Here is a 15,604-nt window from a genome sequence, read left to right on the forward strand (position 1 = left end):
CCTATTAAAGCTGAAACTTTAATTAAATCATTACAGCTGCAATGATGAATCAATCAATTATTGACTAATAAATTAGCAACTATTTTGATGGATTAACTGTTTTTTTCTCTGGCTTTTTAAATGTGAATATTATCTGGTTCACTTTAATGGTTTCTTTTTACTCCTCTCTGGCAGTAAACTAAATATCTTTGGGTGTTGAGTAAAATCTGATACTTGAAAGCATCCTCTTGGGCTCTGGAAAAGACTGATGGACATTTTTCACCATTTTATGGATAACTAATCGCTTTAACCAAGAAAATAACCTAGCAATTCATTGATTCATGAACTGCAACCTTATAAACATCAACAATTTCTCAGATTCTCTTGTATCTTGTTGATTAATGCTGGCAAATTATACAGTATTTTTGTCTTTCTGATGCCTGATTCTGTTTTTTTCTCTCTGTTTAAGGTGCAGCTCCATCCAAAGATGAGAGTTGTATTTGTATTGGCGATCCTCCTGTCCTGTGCACCAACAGCATTTCTTGCATATTTGTCCATGAATTGTTCTGTAATTTATGTTTGTAGCATGGCCCAAGCAGAGGGTCACCCCTTTGAGTCTGGTCTGCTTCAGGTTTCTTCCTCAGAGAGAGTTTTTTCCTTACCACTGTTGCTCTGGGGGTTGGTAAGGTTAGACCTTACCTGTGTGAAGTGCCTTGAGGCAACTCTGTTGTGATTTGGCGCTATATAAATGAAAATAAATTGAAAATTAAATTGAAATTGTATCTGATTTGACTGGTAAACTCTTGAAGACTAGACACCAGAATTTTTCATTATATTCAAATAGGAGTGTAGATACGTCAGGCGCTGGATACATGAACACTTCCAAGTCACTGAATAGGCTATGTCTTGGACTTAATTTGCATCAGTCATTTAAAAAATAGACTTCATGGTACTGTGTGGTAAATCTGACTGGACCAGATAGTTCTCAAAAAATGAGTGAATGCACAATTAGGATACTAGTGAGAGAAACCAACAAGGTACTCATAACAAAGCTAAAGTAAATGTGCTATGACAGTTGAGAAGAACGGTTCTCAGGAACCGTTAGTCCAATTGAGCTGAAATTTGAAAATTAGGCTTTTCCTAACAAAGACTACATATACTGTATACCAAATTGCATCAAAATCAGAGGGGGTGAGTTTTAAAATCCTTTGTTTTGGAGGGGGTGATCTGTGAGGAATGGCCCGTATATCTGAAAAGGGGTCCAACTCAGGAGGCGTACCGAAACAAGTCCAGTGAGTGTAAAGACTGAAATGATCTTTCTACCTTTGCATTTATCTCTGGGGGTGTCAAGACATTCAGCAACATGCCACCTTGGACACTGCATCAGCAAAATGGAAAATGGCATCTGACAGACGGGACAGAACTCGTCTCCAGAGGACAGTCCCTCAGCTGTTTGGTCCTCTTTGGTTGGTTTGTCATCAGCAGACTTTGACAGTTGTCTCTCTGAGCTGCTGCTGCTGCTGTTCTCTGTTAAACTTTGACCTGTGCAGGAGTTCACATGACTGTCAGTTTTGTTTGGCGTGTCACTCTTTGTTTGGCGTGTTTTTCTCACGGCACATCTTCTTTTCTGCACATTTCCAGCGCCATTCGGTGACTGTCGTCTCTTCTTGGTCTTCTCCAGAGGTTTATACTCCCAAATGTCATTTTCGCCGTCCTCGTCCTTCTCCTCCTGCCGCATTTAGCAAAATTCAAGTGTTTCCTTCGTCCCAGTGGCCTCCTCACAGTTCCTGTGGTTACGATACAAACGCGGAACGCGTTTGATAACATCCCAGAATCGGCAAATGCATATTTACTATCAAAAATAACAAATATTCTGATAAGAACTTAGAAAAATAAGTGTAGCACTTTCGCACTCTTGCCGCGCTGAGACAGAGAATGTCTTAAAGACAACTCGTGAAACACTTCCGTACTTTCGACACGTTCTTTGTGGCATGCGTTCACACTAAACACCGTGGAAAAATACAACTAATTAAACAAACGATGCACGGGATAAAAGGATATCTGACTGCTAGGCGCTCTTTTAAAATAATCCCCAATCGGTTTTGTTTGTTGTGTTATCTGCTGGTACCATACTCCTGTCCAGTTGGTGGCGGTAATGTACCAACGGGTTACCAAACGTTATCAAATGGCAGGAAGAAGTAGAAGAAGAAAACAATGTAGTAGTAGAAAAAAAAACAAAACAGAGATATCAACTGTGTGAATATTGTTATATTATTTTCTGAGTGTTGTTGAAAGTAGTGTTTTGGATTATTGTCAAGTTTACCTCTCTGAGTGGTTTTATTTGGAAGCATGGCGTCGCTTTCCGCATTATTTACACTCCAAAATGAGCTGGATTTGGCTCTGGATGAGGCTACAACGCAACAAGACAAAGAAAATCTTGTCAACAATTATTTGAAAAAATTAGAGGAGACAGAAGACCTGAAGATACCCGATTTCCAGCCAGGTCAGACCATGTTCCAGCACTTTTTCTTGTTGTTTGAAGCTAACTGCACAGTACCCTCACGTAATCGCGAGTTCATGATCCTGGTTTTTTCCTCAGGTTTCCCGGTACAAGAAGAAAAGTACACAAAATTAAAAAGTTGTCGTAACATCACTTGAAATTGAAATTTCGCTCTTTTTTTCGTCGGGATCTACCGTTTCCAGGTAGTGAATGATGTCACCCCACTGCAAACTCGCACCAGATGAAGTCACCCCACTTTTTCGGTGATGTCTCCCCACTTTTTTTTTTTTTTTTTTTGGTGAAGTCACTCCACTCTGTTCAATGAAGTCACCCTTCTTTTTTCAGATTTTTGGTGGTCACCCCACTCTTTTCGGTGAAGTCACTCCACTCTTCGGTGAAGTCACTCCACTCTGTTCAATGAAGTCACCCTTCTTTTTTCAGATTTTTGGTGGTCACCCCACTCTTTTCGGTGAAGTCACTCCACTCTGTTCAATGAAGTCACCCTTCTTTTTTCAGATTTTTGGTGGTCACCCCACTCTTTTCGGTGAAGTCACCCCACTCTTTTCGGTGAAGTCACCCCACTCTTTTCGGTGAAGTCACCCCACTCTTTTCGGTGAAGTCAACCCACTCTGTTCAATGAAGTCACCCTTCTTTTTTCAGATTTTCGGTGAAGTCACCCCACTCTTTTCGGTGAAGTCACCCCACTCTTTTCGGTGATGTCACCCCACTCTTTTCGGTGATGTCACCCCACTCTTTTCGGCAAAGTCACCCCACTCTGTTCAATGAAGTCTCCCCACTCTTTTCGGTGAAGTCACTCCACTGTTTTCGGTGAAGTCAACTCACTCTGTTCAATGAAGTCACCCTTCTTTTTTCAGATTTTTGGTGAAGTCACCCCACTCTTTTCGGTGAAGTCACCCCACTCTTTTCGGTGAAGTCACTCCACTGTTTTCGGTGAAGTCAACCCACTCTGTTCAATGAAGTCACCCTTCTTTTTTCAGATTTTTGGTGAAGTCACCCCACTGTTTTCGGCGAAGTCACCCCACTCTTTTCGGTGAAGTCACCCCACTCTGTTCAATGAAGTCTCCCCACTCTTTTCGGTGACGTCACCCCACTCTGTTCAATGAAGTCTCCCCACTCTTTTCGGTGAAGTCACCTCACTCTGTTCAGTGAAGTCACCCCACTTTTTCGGTGATGTCTCCCCACTTTTTTTTTTTTTTTTTGGTGAAGTCACTCCACTTTGTTCAATGAAGTCACCCTTCTTTTTTCAGATTTTTGGTGGTCACCCCACTCTTTTAGGTGAAGTCACTCCACTCTTTTCGGTGAAGTCACTCCACTCTGTTCAATGAAGTCACCCTTCTTTTTTCAGATTTTTGGTGGTCACCCCACTCTTTTCGGTGAAGTCACCCCACTCTTTTCGGTGAAGTCACTCCACTCTTTTCGGTGAAGTCACTCCACTCTGTTCAATGAAGTCACCCTTCTTTTTTCAGATTTTTGGTGGTCACCCCACTCTTTTCGGTGAAGTCACCCCACTCTTTTCGGTGAAGTCACTCCACTCTTTTCGGTGAAGTCACTCCACTCTGTTCAATGAAGTCACCCTTCTTTTTTCAGATTTTTGGTGGTCACCCCACTCTTTTCGGTGAAGTCACCCCACTCTTTTCGGTGAAGTCACCCCACTCTTTTCGGTGAAGTCACTCCACTCTTTTCGGTGAAGTCAACCCACTCTGTTCAATGAAGTCACCCTTCTTTTTTCAGATTTTCGGTGAAGTCACCCCACTCTTTTCGGTGAAGTCACCCCACTCTTTTCGGCGAAGTCACCCCACTCTTTTCGGCGAAGTCACCCCACTCTTTTCGGCGAAGTCACTCCACTGTTTTCGGTGAAGTCAACTCACTCTGTTCAATGAAGTCACCCTTCTTTTTTCAGATTTTTGGTGAAGTCACCCCACTCTTTTCGGCGAAGTCACCCCACTCTTTTCGGCGAAGTCACCCCACTCTTTTCGGCGAAGTCACTCCACTGTTTTCGGTGAAGTCAACTCACTCTGTTCAATGAAGTCACCCTTCTTTTTTCAGATTATTGGTGAAGTCACCCCACTCTTTTCGGTGAAGTCACTCCACTGTTTTCGGTGAAGTCAACCCACTCTGTTCAATGAAGTCACCCTTCTTTTTTCAGATTTTTGGTGAAGTCACCCCACTCTTTTCGGTGAAGTCACCCCACTCTGTTCAGTGATGTCACCCCACTGTTTTCGGCGAAGTCACCCCACTCTTTTCGGTGAAGTCACCCCACTCTGTTCAATGAAGTCTCCCCACTCTTTTCGGTGACGTCACCCCACTCTGTTCAATGAAGTCTCCCCACTCTTTTCGGTGAAGTCACCTCACTCTGTTCAGTGAAGTCACCCCACTCTTTTCGGTGAAGTCACCCCACTCTGTTCAATGAAGTCACCCCACTCTTTTCGGTGAAGTCACCCCACTCTGTTCAATGAAGTCACCCTTCTTTTTTCAGCTTTTTGGTGAAGTCACCCCACTTTTTTCAGTGACGTCTCCCCACTCTTTTCGATGAAGTCGCCCCACTCTTTTCGATGAAGTCGCCCCACTCTTTTCGATGAAGTCACCCCTCTTTTTTCAGCTTTTCGGTGAAGTCACCCCACTCTTTTCGATGAAGCCACCCCACACTTTTCGGTGAAGTCACCCCACTCCAACTATCCATGCTTATTTTCTTAAATAACTAAGAATGACTAGTTAGGGACCTGCCAGTGTGACATATACAACTCTCCCATCAGTAGGCTTTTTACCTGACAGTTATATTTCCCTACCTTAACACATCATCTCACTTACAAAACTTGAGTAAGAACAGTGTATTATGCCACTGGTGTGTATAAATAATTTATTACATGAACATATCAGAGTTGAAATATTGTGTTACTAGAGTGGGGTGACTTCACCTGGACAGGGTTGACTTCACCTGAGGTGAGTTTGCAGTGGGTTGACTTCACTATAACCCAGTTTCCACATCTTGAACATTCTTTCTGAACTTTTTATGTTGCATTTTTTTTCTAATTATATAAAAATGCAACATAAAAAGCTCAGTAAGAATAATTACAGATGTTTAATTACATCAAAAATAAACAACTGAAGAGGAATTTCAGATATACTGATGCTTGCCTCTGGAATAGTTTATCTAGTCATATTCCATCCCAGTCATCCAATGGTGTTTTCAAAAATTTTGTCAAAATGATTTTATTTCAACAGTTTATAGAGGAAGAAATCAACCCTTTTATTTCCTCTTAATTACATATTTTTTCTAAATGTTAATTTTACTGTCCTGATGTATTTATATATTGTTTAGCTTCTTGTTATCATACACACTATTAGTACTATTATTATTATTATTTTTAGATGTACCACAATGGATGTAACTCTTCTCATGTATTTACAATTATGTTATGTACTTACATTGAACTTACTAAATAAAATCAATCAATCAAACATAATTCACTGTTTAGGACCTCATAGTGTTTTATAGAACACAGCCTTTGGTTTTCAGAGTTGCTGTTGATACTGTACCATATTCCTTTTTCTCTGATGGCACCCAGTAGCAAATCGCCGTGATCGTACAGCACCCAATAGCAAACCACAGAGATTGTATGGCATTCAATGGCAAACCACAGTGATGGTATGGCATCTAATAGCAAACTGCTGTGATCGTACAGCATGCAATAGCAAAGTACTATGTTTATTGTTGAAATGATGATCGACATCATGGCGTTGAAGCTGAAAAGGAGGACGTTAATGAATTTCAAGCTCAAAACTTTGGATTAGAGTTAAGGTTTGGTTTAGAAACTGTCATGTTGGGTAGTTTAAATAACACTGGGTGCTAATAGCTAATCACAGTTTGCATACAGTACTGTACCAAATAATAGAAACAGCCTTTTTTTTTTGTAATCACTCCTAGAAGGGGTACGCTTTCTGCGGTGGTGTTTGTCTTCTAAATAAATACTGCATGAGTACAGGTACAGGAGATCCCAAAACATAAATAATACAGGTATGGTACGATCTACAACAAACGTTTGTATACACGGGTTGAAGAATTTCACGTCCCTTATTGTTAAGGCTAGGGTAAGGTTTAACAAGGAAAAACCAGTTGGAAGCATTCCGTCTCCCGTACCTAGAGCCCTTTCCAAATAAATGTGCCGATACACAAGTGAAAAGATGACCCTTTAAAATGTCTAAACTAGATTTTAGGTTGAAAAATATCAGTCATCTCCTTTAAGGAGAAGGTTATATTGACAACCCTTGTTGGAGGATGGGGTTTCCAATTTCACATCCTAATTTCACTGGGATGAAACTTCTTAGTGATATTGCAAATTTGTGTACATTGTGTTTTCATCATGTTTCTAAAATGATTTATGCGGACAGACCTCCAAAAATATATGATTTGAAACAAAGTCTGTTAAACCTTGCAACAAAATGGGGAAATTACACAAGTGATTGTGAGACAGAACCACAGAGTTCGTCTCATTTAGCGTACTCGCAGTACCATAGTAAAATCATGGTATTATATACTAGATAAAATGGAAAACTTCGCTCATGGCCTTTTAGTTGCTTTGTAGTTGTTTTAATGTTGTGAGCTTCTTCAGGTCATCCTTGATGATGTCCAAATTCTGATTCACCTGTTGAGTGTATTGTGGTTGTTACCGTTATTCTGAAGAGGGTGATGTTACCGTGAAGTTTTTACCTGTACAGTAAGTGAACATAAGGAATAAAGTGACTGCATTATTTTCCCTATGGGATCTCTGCAGGCCTGGAATGGTTGAACACGGAGGGGTGTCTGTCTTTCAACATAGTGCTGGCTGGTAAAGTAGTGCTGCTCGACTTCTTTACTTACTGCTGCATCAACTGTATGCACATCCTGCCAGACTTACATGAGCTAGAGAAGAGGCACTCTGTCAAAGGTATGATACCCATACGGATGACCTCTGAATGAATGAACTTTATCATTATAATAATGAATTCATTTATAAAGGCTTAGAAAGCAGGCAAACAAACGTCCATCAGAACAGAGTTAAATGTGGATAGTTTAGCATCAGCTTAAAATAACATAATTTGCCACTCTCTAGGAAAGGAAAGCATTATCATCAAAGATAATGTCTTTGATATCATATCATGTTGATTAGTTAGCTAAACTAAATTCTCTGAGTTTTCCTCAGCTGTTGCTTTATTGTAAATATCTAATTGTCACTGTTTTAATTGTGTGTGTTGTTTGTTTTTTGTGTGCTGTTTTTGTACTGGTATATTATGTGCTCCAGATTCTGTCTTGGTTTCTTTTATTTATTTATTTTGATTAATTTATTTATTTTGTTGTTTGTATGTTGCTGGATAAATCTTAATATATTTGGAACATTACAAGGAGCTTTTGACATTGTGTCTGTTCTTTCTCTGATTCCCTACTCTGGCTTTATTTACATCAATTTATTGGACTGAAAGCTTTTTTATGACATAAAATGTACCACAGAGGTTTTGCTAATGTATCACAATATAGAGGTGTGCTTGCGTAGAGATTTTCGTACTATAAGCAGTGACTGGGGAAACAAGAATTTCAGTAAAGGATCTATTCTAACACACAGATCAAATGTTGAGTTTTTCCTGTGTCGAGAAATGTGTGGTGACCGCCTCATTAAAATTTTGTACCACCTCACTCGGTTGGCATCAACACTGGGCTTTACCTGAAGTAAAGATTTGGGCAAAAATATTTTGTTTGCTCGGTCAGGCACAAATAATTTTTAGTCTTCCTCATTGTTCAGTAGTGCAGCAGATAACTGAAACAATCGTGCAAATGGTGATACAAGCACCAACGTTGGCACAAATACTCCTTAGACATGACTCTTTTGAACAAACCGACTATCCACTTGAATTTTCAATAGGCGACCAGGTGGGCGTCAATTGAAGAATTACCCAGGGGTCAAAATTAAAAATGCTCAAATCATTTTGAAAACTACACCACATTATTTGTCTGATCGTAAAGATTCCAAAAAGGTATAGTTTGGACTATCTATGACTGAATGATCAGGAGTTATGTGGTTAAAAACAGCAAAAATGGTGACAAAGGTCAGTTTCAGTTTGTACAGGGGTCAAAAATTAAAGTTGCTCCAGTTTTGGTAAAAAAGTGATGCAAATTATTGGTTGAGCTAATAGGATTAATAAATGGAATAGTTTTGATTGTGTTGAATGTTTGGTCTCCAAAGTAAAGGTCAAACAAGGTTAACGTCCATTGGATTCTATGACATGTGACATATGTTACCCTGTAACATGATAACTAAGCATGATACATGGTCCTTTTTAAAGCCCTGTTAACTCAACTAATCTAAGGAGTATTTGTGGCAACTTTGGTGCTTGTATCACCATTTGCACGATTTTGCTGTAAATATGCTCTTAGCTGCTGCACTACAGTGACATTTTGTTGTTTTGCGACTTTGACATCATCTTAGGCACGCATGAACATTTATTTGATCAATATATATGTGTTGGTAGAATGTTACCAACAGATTGTGGTGCACGCTGATGCAAGTTGCAGAATTTATCAGTGCAGCACCAAAAGTCAGAACACTGGGAAGAAAATATTTTATAGAAATAGATTTGTGAGTTCACCCAGTAAGTTTGTCCTCTATGAAATAGTACATGTTCTTGTGTGTCGGACAGAGCATCACATGGTTCCATGTGCAAGTTGTCAACCAAGTCAGTCAGTATACACCTGACACCAATACCAACTTTTATCTTCTTGAAACAATGTTTGAAGCATGCATTAATTCATTAACCTGTATCATGAAGCAGCGCTTCGTATTGCCTTGCTAGTGGAGTCAAAGGAACCGCTATAGTCACAAAGCAGCTTTGTTGTTGGTAATATAAAAATTAAAGCTTGTCAAATAAGAAGTCACAGTGGTGTGAGATTAAACTGGGTTTTGTTTAAGTGTTGATAGTGGTGCAGCTTAGCTAAAATTTCCTTAAAAATTCTTAATTTGTGATAAAAGCATGGACTTTGGCACACAAAATGAACAATTGTTTTGCTGTGCCGCCCCACTATGTAGCGAAGTTGTTTGGTGAAAGCTTCAATACAGTTCATGCTAATACCTTCTTCTTCCCCATGTGTTGTTGCTACAGCAGCTTAGTGTCATACTGACATCTACTGGTGAAATATTTGGTTGCACAATACTATGATATTATGATTAAAAGTTACTTATTTTGGTTTCTCCAGTAATATTAGTCATTATTGATTAGATATTCAGATAGAGCAATTCCAAGCCAACGAGTACTTCGCGTAAACATATTGGCTTCTCCATTATGTTGAAATTTTGAAATAATATGCTTATTACAATTTCTCAATTGTTTCTTCTTGAATTAATCTGCAAAACTAAGACTGTATGTGCTAGTGCCATAACCCCGCCCCCAAATACTTTGAATCTTTAATCGCCTAAACATTTCCAGGAATCTCTCTGAGATGCACTCATGGGATCACACATTTTAATTTTGTGTGACTTCCAAAAGAGAGAGAGAGAGAGAGAGAGACAGAGAGAGACATAGAGAGAGAGAGAGAGAGGCTTCTTTGTGTTAGAGTTTTCAAAATTATACTCTTGAAATGAGTATTTCCCCAATCCTGGGCCTCGGGACCCAACTTATGGCACACATTTTCCGTTTGTCCCTGAACTAATCAGATCAGCAGATCAGCTCAGTCAGGTGTTCCATTGTTCAGCTGACAGTGGAACATCTGACTGAGCTGATGGAAAATGTCGATTAGTTGAACACACCTGACTGAGTTGATCTGCTTTGATTAGTTCAGGAACAAATGGAAAATGTGTAGTACATTGCGTGCCGAGGACCAGGATTGGGAAACACTCCTATTAGTGAAAAAAATCTCAACAACATGATCCAAATTAAGTAATATCTGTGGGTGGTCTCCTATTGCAAATTTTTTGATACCTGATTATCTCCATTTTTGGTGCTAAATAAATTAATAATAATTTGATACCCAGTCAGTAGACTCCCTCAGGGAAATTGAGGTTCCAGCATCATTGTATAGCAGCACACAAGGTATCAAACACAGAGTATCAAAAGTAGAAAAAAAAGAAAAACAGTTTGTAAATATAAATACAAATACACAATATAAATACCAGACATACTGGTTTACTGGCTACTACTGTTCCTCTCCTTCCCATCCTTTGTCATTGTGAACAATCTGGAGAGTTTTAAACATGCCTGAAAAACATTGTGACTTCGGGATAAATTCACATAACATGAATAATTGTAATTGGGGTAAAATTATGGCAGGTTAAAGTGTACAAATGGGCACAATATGCAGTAATCGGGATGTGCCGTTCTCTGAGCGGAAGCCTCCTTCTCATCCTTCCCCATTGCTTGAAATTCTTGAAAATCATGCTGTACTTTTCAGTTGAAGACAGTTTTGAGATGTCAACAGAGATACTTCAGCTTTTTGAAAAGTGTGGGAAAAAATGTGAAAGAAGCAGTCATAGAATGTGTATTCATCAACAGTCAGTTACACTCAGATGTAAGCAAAAATAGTATGTAAATTATATATATATATATATATATATATATATATATATATATATAATATATATATATATAATATATATATATAATATATGTCCAATTACCGCAGTGTTTGACCGTTTGGCACGTTTCTCTGGATATGATCCAGCACAAAGGACCCTGGTGGCTGGAGAAGTCAAAGGGTACACCCATGTTTCATTCACTATTGCATATGTGGTAAAGCAGCAAAATCACCATATAAATTGACATATTTTCAATAATTATGTATGTAGGTGTTTTTTGATTTGGCAGGTAATAAAAATCTTTGTCTTTTTATCTCTCTCAGATGGCTTGGTTATTGTTGGCGTACACTCTGCTAAGTTTCCCAATGAAAAGGTGTGTTGCATTGTCATAATTATGTTGATGCTTTGATTTGATCGGTTTGGGGCAATCCGATGTATGACTTCAGAATGCTATTTTAGAATCATGTGTAGCACAAAAATGTAACAATAAGCTACAAACAAATGTTCCTGTCAAAACTACATCTAAATAACTGTCAGAATGTGTTCATGGGTGATTCTTAGACTACGGGCACTTATTATGTCCTTTGATCATATTGTATGAAAAACAGAAAAAAGGGGAAATTTCACACTTTTATAGTTATCTTTACAATGAAAGTGTGTTAAGAAATTTGTTCTAGTAGTCTATGATGACTTTTTCACCTTTTTTCAGCATCATTATGCAAATATTGCCGTTTTGTGCTTGTCCCACACCCAGACTTTTGATCCTCAATGATAAAAATGAATGGTAAAGAAATGCTTTTTCTAATGTTTTAAAATATCTCTGAATAAAATATCAGTAAAATAATCCAAACATAATTGGGGTATTCAATGTCATACAACTGTTGTGATGTTTTTAAACAAACTGTAGTTGTCCCACACTATTGCCGTAATTTCCACCACAACACAGTTGTGTAAGTTGTGTAAACAGTTTGTATGAAAGATTGTTTGGGTAGTTTCTATGGAGATAAACAGTGACATCAGAGCACATGTATATAGCGCCAAATCACAACAAACAGTTGCCCCAAGGCGCTTTATATTGTAAGGCAATGGTGTGGTGGAAATTACATTTACAAGGCCAGTAGTGCCCGTAGTTAAACAGTCACCCTCATATGCAGTGGTGCATATATATATTCCTCGCTTTCTGCCATACAACTCCATGTTTATAAAGAACAGAAACATGGAGTTTTTTGGCAGAATAATTGTTTCTTATGTGTTTAACTGTGAAAATTTTCCAGATATCTACGGGTTTCTAGCTGAGCTGGTGTAATTTTCTGGAAAATTGAACTATTCCTTTCTTTTTGCTTTGGATCTGGTCACAGCCATCTTTGTAGTTTTGTTTGGCTTGTTTGACCAATTGCAGTCAGACCTGCTAACAGATTTTATGCTATACATATGCTTTTAACAATTCTGATTGGTCCATCACATGGACAGTTCTGCTGTTTACTCACTGCTTTACATTTTCACTATTTCTTCTGAGGTCTTGGAGAATGTTCGCAGCGCCGTGCTACGTTACAACATCTGCCACCCAGTAGTGAACGACAGCGAGGCCACCCTTTGGCATCAACTGGAGGTGTCCTGCTGGCCCACGCTGGTGCTACTGGGTCCACGTGGCAACCTGCTCTTCTCACTAGTGGGCGAAGGTCACCGCGACAGGTTGATGCTTTTTACGAACAGTACCCTCCGCTACTATGCGGAGCAAGGCCTGCTGAAGGCACATACAGTGGGGATCAAGCTATACCGAGACTGCCTGCCACCAAGCATCTTGTCTTTCCCCGGGAAGGTCGCTGTAGACGACAGCAAGAAGAGACTGGCTATTGCAGACACCGGCCATCACCGAATTCTGCTGGTGTCCTCTACTGGACAGCTGTTAAAGGCCATAGGAGGTAAGCCGTGAAAGACGGGAAGACAAGCAGTGTGTAATTGTGGTTTAAGTTGTGTTGGTGTGCACATGCTTTTACCTTAACATTCGTTTTCTGCCGCTTGTTGGGCTCGCAGTAGCACAAGACCAGCTAGCTTATTCCACACTTCCCTATTCTCAGCTAAGTCCTCTAACTCATCCTAGGGCAGTGGTTCTCAATCTTTTTACAATAAGTACTTGGTTTTCCAAGTACCGCCATTACAACCAGAATTAAAATAATTCAGCTCAATTTATTTACATAGCACCAAATCACAAGATAGTCACGCTAAGGTCTAACCTTACCCAACCCTGAGCAAACATGTTGGCAACAGTGGTGAGGGGAAAAACTCCCTGGAAGATTTAAAGTGTATGACGAAACTAGGCTAGCATAGAGCCATTTGCATATCTTGACTTGCCCGCTGCATTGTGGGATCTTGGTTACAACACAACAGCTCAAAATAGGAGAAAGCATATGGATTGTAGTCGGTTTAAACTGAAATTGATGGCTTAAAGCGTTTTTACATTTGTTGTTGGCCGCCTGTGGCATCGAGGACTGTGTCCAGCAGTAAAGAAGAAAACATAGGGGAAAAAAACAGACAAAAATGTATGATTTATTCTTTATTTGTGAGGAAATCTGACATTTTATTGAAATACACGGTCCCACAAACATAATATTTGGCCGGGTTTATGTAAAAGCCCACCTCCACTTCAATCAGAATTTCGCGCAAAACGCCCAGGGTGCACAGATACATGAATACAGTAGTTTCTTTTCTTTTTTTTTTTGGCTTAACAAGAAGCATGAAGCAGTGAAAAATGTGTGAGCTACCGTAAACATTACATCTGAGCTTACTGACTCCAAAGAAAATCACATAGTGTCAAGTCTTTTCATCTTAGCTTGAGCTAAATCTCAAAAGGAGTAAATCAATGAGCTGATTTGTTCTGAAAGATTCTGAAGATAATCTGTGCACGTGGTGTGGTCACAAAGTTCACTGGTTTGTCACAGGGCCTGAAAGTGGGAAACAAGATGGCGAGCTGTCTGAAGCTTCCTTCAACTCTCCTCAGGGTGTGGCCATTAAAGGGGACACAATATACGTGGCTGACACAGAAAACCACCTGATCCGAAAGGTAACAGGTGTCACTCTCTCTTAAAATGGCTGAATTGATAAAGCTGATAATTTAGTGTTGATACTTGCCTTTTTTGCACGTCTTGTCAGATCGACCTATCACAAGGGAGAGTCAGCACTTTAGCTGGAGTCGGTACTCAGGGTACCGACAAAGAGGGTGGAGCCTTGGGACTTCACCAGCCAATCAGCTCTCCTTGGGATGTGACGCTAGGCACTGCTGGTGAGTCTTACGGTGCCAATACACTTACAAGTGGACAAGACAGATGATTTTACCGTAAACTCAGGCATTTTAATGTGGACAGTACTTTTATGAAGATGTTTTATTCCTGTTTTATTGAATCTGTTCTTACCTTTTCTTTTATCTGTTGGTATGGGTTTTTAAATTTTTAAATTTGAAAAACAAAAACCATCTGGATCATATTGTAAATGAGTGCAACAAGATTGCTGGCATTTCCTTAAACGACCTGCCATCTATATATAAAACGGATCAATTAAGAAGGCGAGGTTGATCATGGACGATTCCAGTCACCCCCTGTACCCTGAGTTCGCATTGCTTCCATCTGGTCGTAGATTTATGTCTAAGAAATGTAAGACCAATAGGTATAAGAACTCCTTTGTTCCTATTGTTATTAGATTTTTAAACACTATCACATGAGTGGTTTTTAACTAGGTTTTCTTAATATTGAGTTATTATGTTTATTGTGTGGTGAGTTTTCATGGTGACTTTTTATGCTATATTTTAGATCATGTTATGTCTATGTATGTTCAAATGTGTTCTACTGCTGGCTGCACAATGAATTGCCCCTGGGGGGCTAATAAAGTCTACTTGATACTTGACCTGATACTTGATAAACAGGAAGTGAGTGAATGTTTACCAATCTTACAGCATTATGTTTACTTTGTTTTCACACCTTTCAGTTGGTGTATTGTTTGCCTGATTCAATTTTCTTGTTCTCCATGTTAGAGCAGGTAACGTTTGAAACTGTCAAATACAAGCTTACTGTATTTTCCAAACTATAAATCGCAGGATTATTTTTATTTATTTTAACCCGTTTGGGTGGTCCTGCAGTTTGTATGCCAGTTTGTATGCCAAAGCAACATGTATGGCAAAAATACTGCATTGTTGCTCATGGCCTGGATGGATGCCAACTGTCATAAAACAAGAAGAACCTCTGAATGAGGAAAAAACATTGTCTTGGAGAACAAGTAAATTTAAGAAATCATGCTCTCAAACTGAAAAGTTATGCTATGGAATAAAAAGAGAGAATATTACTTTTATACTACTCAACACAACACTTGTTTTGACTGTGTGAGACAACAAAAACAGCAATGACAGGTCAGCTAATGTAAGTGTGTTATCTTTTAGATTTATTTTATTTATTTTTCATCATAAATGAATGTAAATAGATTTCAAACATTTAATTGTGCATTTACCTCACCTATGGTCGTCTGTTCAGTGGTGACAAGTAGTTTACTCGTGTGTGTGTGTGTGTGTGTGTACAAAAAA

At 39.1% G+C, this 15,604-nt stretch overlaps 2 protein-coding genes across 3 annotated transcripts in view; one reads left to right on the top strand and one right to left on the bottom strand.

Moving 5' to 3' along the window:
* Positions 1-2,409, bottom strand: part of dclre1a (DNA cross-link repair 1A (PSO2 homolog, S. cerevisiae)) — a 15,251-nt gene extending 12,842 nt beyond the window's left edge. For both annotated transcript variants that reach the window (XM_034193558.1, XM_034193556.1), the window contains exon 1: positions 1,303-2,409. In XM_034193558.1, the coding sequence (XP_034049449.1) occupies positions 1,303-1,717 (415 nt within the window). In that variant the 5' untranslated portion in view covers positions 1,718-2,409. The remainder of the gene's footprint in view (positions 1-1,302) is intronic.
* The window catches only part of nhlrc2 (NHL repeat containing 2), a 25,639-nt gene continuing 12,054 nt past the window's right edge, over positions 2,020-15,604 (top strand). The window contains 7 exon segments of the mRNA XM_034193469.1: positions 2,020-2,078; positions 2,298-2,482; positions 7,273-7,425; positions 11,361-11,410; positions 12,554-12,959; positions 13,977-14,098; positions 14,188-14,317. Coding sequence (XP_034049360.1) covers positions 2,020-2,078; positions 2,298-2,482; positions 7,273-7,425; positions 11,361-11,410; positions 12,554-12,959; positions 13,977-14,098; positions 14,188-14,317 — 1,105 coding nt within the window.

The sequence above is a fragment of the Thalassophryne amazonica genome, chromosome 18 (genome assembly GCF_902500255.1).
Source record: "Thalassophryne amazonica chromosome 18, fThaAma1.1, whole genome shotgun sequence".
Taxonomy (NCBI): Eukaryota; Metazoa; Chordata; class Actinopteri; order Batrachoidiformes; family Batrachoididae; genus Thalassophryne; species Thalassophryne amazonica.